The sequence below is a fragment of the Nelumbo nucifera genome, chromosome 8 (assembly GCF_055504915.1).
Source record: "Nelumbo nucifera cultivar China Antique chromosome 8, China Antique-T2T, whole genome shotgun sequence".
NCBI classification, from domain to species: domain Eukaryota; kingdom Viridiplantae; phylum Streptophyta; class Magnoliopsida; order Proteales; family Nelumbonaceae; genus Nelumbo; species Nelumbo nucifera.
In genome coordinates this window covers 22,326,803-22,330,290 of record NC_142656.1, presented here as the reverse complement: position 1 = coordinate 22,330,290, position 3,488 = coordinate 22,326,803, and the positions used below count along the sequence as shown (strand labels likewise).

General features: G+C 44.5%; 1 protein-coding gene across 1 annotated transcript; it reads right to left on the bottom strand.

The window, feature by feature from the left end:
• Window positions 1-307: 307 nt before the first annotated feature.
• Window positions 308-3,069, bottom strand: LOC104609098 (putative receptor-like protein kinase At1g80870). The gene has a single exon (XM_010275313.3). It carries the CDS (start codon window positions 2,745-2,747, stop codon window positions 573-575), a length of 2,175 nt encoding a protein of 724 aa, XP_010273615.2. The 5' UTR covers window positions 2,748-3,069; the 3' UTR covers window positions 308-572.
• Between the last annotated feature and the right edge of the window lie 419 nt (window positions 3,070-3,488).

The following is a 3,488-nucleotide window of genomic DNA, read 5'->3' as shown; positions in this document are numbered from 1 at the left end:
ATTACTTGTGGAGAAATGGGGTTATCAACATAGAAAGCTGATAACCCCATTTTAATTTCAAGAATTCAGAATCCTATGGTGACCATTTTGGGTACAGTTAGAAGCTTCGGGACCACCATGGTCACCTTAGTAAAGAGAATGCATCTCCTGAATTTTATATACATGTTTCCTTAATCTACAGCCAAATGAACATGTTCATCCAATAAGAAGCAAGGATCAATGCTTCCTGCCTTGGGTGCCTGTTGTAGAATTTGAATTCCAGGATCTATAAGCTTATATGGTACCAAAATTAAATGAGACACAGGAATTGCCACAGAAACAGCACTCAAGTAGGCTCAAGGGCCTTCATATTTACATCTAAGAACAGGCAAAGAAGATAAACCAATCATCTATTGTACATCAAGAATACTACACTATTTTTCCTCTCAGGACACACAAGCCTTCATACAGTATCCGGAAACATCAGTACTTACATAAGCAAGTAGCATTTATCTGTTCTATATTAAATTCAGTTGTGAATCAAAATGGAGAGGAAAAATGAAAACTGAAAAATGATCCAAGGAGCCCTCCACTTACTCAACATCAGCCTTTGGTTTCCTCCTTGACCTGCCATAGGGCTTGGAAGGTGGGGAGGGTGAGAACTCAAAAGGTAGTGGAGGAAGATCCATCTCCCCTTTCAGAATCTTCACAATATCACCAATGTCCGGCCGCAACTCGGGTATTTTCTGTAAGCACATGAGAGCTAGGTTGATACACAGGGTTGCCTGATCTTTGTTGTATGTGTCTTTCAATCTCTCATCTACTAGCTCCAAGATGTTCCCAGACTGAGCTAGCTGCCTACACCAGCTTATCAGGTTTGCTCTCTCCAGCTTCATGGGTGAAGAAAGCACATGCAATGGCCTTCTGCCTGATATAATCACAAGGATCAGAACACCTAGGCTGTAAATATCAGCTTTCTCCATCAAATACCCACATCCACCATATTCTGGAGCAACATAACATACAGTCCCTCTCATGCTTGTTGTACTGCTGAGCTCCCGACTGAAGAGATCGCCACTCCACATCTCACTACCAGCAGAACGGGTCTTCTTCTTCCAGCCCCTTCTAAAACTGAATTCCACATTGGGGTCATAGTCAATCTCGTTCTGTTCCCTGAAAGTAGCACTCTTTCGAAACCAAAACTTCCTACCCAGATCAAAATGTGGGATCTTCAATCCCTTCTTCCACTTAGCTTCTAGCTTCCTCAACCTATTGCTCTTCTTACTTATCTCTGCAAGGTGTTCTTCTTTCCACCACTCCTGCATCTTCCTATGCTTCCTGTTACAGCTTCTCCCACTCTTTTCTTCTTTCTTCTCCGACCTCTTATTGGGACAATCATACCCAAGTCCCTGAAACTGGTTTTCATTTGCAATTTCTAGTTTATCTATCCGAGTCAAAAGATCCAGTTCAGTCTTATCAGGGAATCTTTTCTTCTCATCATCCCAATCTGGGTTTGTGGATGGACAAATCTGGCTTCCTATCCATTCCATAACATAATCTTTACTACACAATTCACCACTCCCATCCTGTTTCCACCACCAATCCTTCCCCCATTGCTTTGTACTGGTTGTCGTGTCATCAAGGGGCAGGGATGCATTAAGATTCAATTCCTTGCTGTGTTCAATACTACATGGTTCATCATCATAAGGAACAAACTTGTTCCAATCCTCCCCGCCAATCTCCACAGGCGACACCTCCTTCCCCTTCCCATAACAACCCTTAAGAGCATCCTCACTCCCAAGACCGCTATTGGGATTTAAAGAATTTGAATTCAAGGTTTTCACAGTGTAAGCCACTTTGTTACTCCTGGAATAAGAAGAGGAAGCTTGCAAAGCGAGAGAGAAATCTACCTCAGTAGCGCTATCAACTGGAGTTCCATCTGTTGGAGTCTGTACAGGAACGGAAGCTGGATTCCCAGACAGCTCTTGGCTTTTCCAGAGTTCTTGGCTTTTCCAGAGCTCCTGACTCCGACCCAATTCCTGACTGAACAATTCGACCCCAAATTCACCTTCCGTCTTAATCCTCGAAAGCCCGAAATCTGAAATCTTCGCCCGGTAATCCGAACCCAGCAGAACATTGCTCGGCTTTATATCACCATGAATGACCGGAGGATCACACTCCAGATGCAAAAAGGCAAGCGCTCGAGCAATGTCGAGTATGATCTCAAAACGCCGATCCCAATTCAAGTTGGGCGACGCAGAGCCTTCGCCAAACAGGGATTCCTGCAAGTTCCTGTTGGGCATATACTCATACACAAGAAACCTCCTCTTCTTCTCAACACAATACCCCAAAAGAGAAACAACAAACGGCGACCGCAGCCCGCCGAGAATCTGCAGCTCATTCTGAAACTCCCTCTCCGCCTGCAACGAAGACACATCGAGCTTCTTAACAGCGACGGACTTCCCATCACGGAGAATACCCCGAAACACCGACCCGGACCCACCTTTCCCGATCGAATTAGCCTCACCGAAATCCTTCGTGGCCGACTTCAGCTCCCTATAAGAGAACCTCTGCAACTTCAGCGGAGCGCTGGAATCGAATGGGCTGGTGCGGGAGCGGTCGACGAGGGAGTACCAGAGATAAAATAGGAACAAGACGAGACCAATAAAGAACAAAACTGAAGCCGAGATGGTAAGAGCCAGGAACAAAATCCTAGCCCTGACTACCGAACTGGGGTCTGGGCTTGGCGGTAAAGGCCTCGAGGGCATCTTGTTCTAGGGTTTCCTGATTCGTATACAGCAGCAGAAAGTGGGAGAGGAGAAGAGGAAGAAGAAGAAGAAAAGGTGGTGGGGAATTTCATCTCCGACTTCGAGGTGATTTGTTCAAGCTTTTACAGTTGGAAAATCGAAGAAAACTTCTGATTAATTAAGAGTAAATTAAGAATTAAAAATTAACAATAAAAAGATAAAAATGGAGGGTCCCAAGGTCCACTGTGCTTTTGACCAAAGGGAAAAGTTGTAGCAGCAGCAGCAGCAGAAACGGATACTGTGAGCTCGAGAGAAAATGGAGGGAAGATGGATTACAGAGAAGATCGTAGTAATTAATTTAAAAAAAATAAAAGGAAAAAAAGAAAACTGAAAGCGATCGTTGCTATTATGCCAACGGGTGCGTAGAGCGCACTGCTTTGCTTTATTTTACCGGGCAGTGGAAAACAATCGGATGATGGAGAGTGGGTCCCATTTACTGTATCAGGGATTCAGGGGATTGAACGCCGTTCCACATCTGCATTGGATTCTTGCACCCTGATGGGTCCCGCTTGGTTGTGGTTGTATGTTATCATAGAATCAAAGATTAGTTGATGATCGTTGGATGGGTATATATGTTGTTGTCATTGGTGAATCGAATGGTTGATTTTAGGTGGTCCATCAGTTTGTTTTTAAGTAGCGTACGCCTGATTAGATGTTGTTTCAGAATCAGAAATGCTGCTAGTGCGGGTCCCGCTCGAGGTA

What these genes read in the sequence shown, in the direction of transcription:
- LOC104609098 (XM_010275313.3), bottom strand. Translation starts at nt 2,747, where the DNA reads ATGCCCTCGAGGCCTTTACCGCCAAGCCCAGACCCCAGTTCGGTAGTC.